General features: G+C 73.2%; 1 protein-coding gene across 1 annotated transcript in view; it reads right to left on the bottom strand.

The window, feature by feature from the left end:
• ETH_00039535 (PheS phenylalanine-tRNA synthetase, probable (IC), related) overlaps nucleotides 1-339 on the bottom strand; it is a gene marked incomplete at both ends in the record, with an annotated part of 5,187 nt that overhangs the window by 4,523 nt on the left and 325 nt on the right. The window contains one exon of the mRNA XM_013375146.1: nucleotides 3-339. Coding sequence (XP_013230600.1) covers nucleotides 3-339 — 337 coding nt within the window. The remainder of the gene's footprint in view (nucleotides 1-2) is intronic.

The raw sequence follows: 339 nt of genomic DNA, 5'->3' as shown, positions 1-339 counted from the left end.
GCCCCCCAGTCTGCTGCTGCTGCAGCCACAGGGGCCCCCGAGCAGCTGCTGCTGCTCCTCGGGCCCTCAGCGGGGCAGTAGGGGTCCCCCGGGGGGCCCCCCTTAAAGGCTGGGAGGGAGCCCCCGGGGGCCCCCAAGGGGGGGGCCCCCTGAGGGGGACCACCCCTTGGGGGCCCCCAGGGGCCCTCCAGGGGGGCCCCCCTGAGGGTTTCTGAGAGGGCCTCAGCCTCAGCTGACCCCCGAGGCAGCAAAATGGAAAGGTCTTGACCCTTGAGGGCCCCCTCGAGCTGCTGCTGCAGCCACTCAGCCACACTGGGCTCTGCGGGGGCTTTCTGAGGG

The sequence above is a fragment of the Eimeria tenella genome, genomic scaffold (assembly GCF_000499545.2).
Source record: "Eimeria tenella Houghton genomic scaffold, Eth_scaff2560, whole genome shotgun sequence".
Classification (NCBI taxonomy): domain Eukaryota; phylum Apicomplexa; class Conoidasida; order Eucoccidiorida; family Eimeriidae; genus Eimeria; species Eimeria tenella.
Note: the sequence above shows the minus strand (reverse complement) of the source record. Positions and strands in the feature narration are given on the sequence as shown.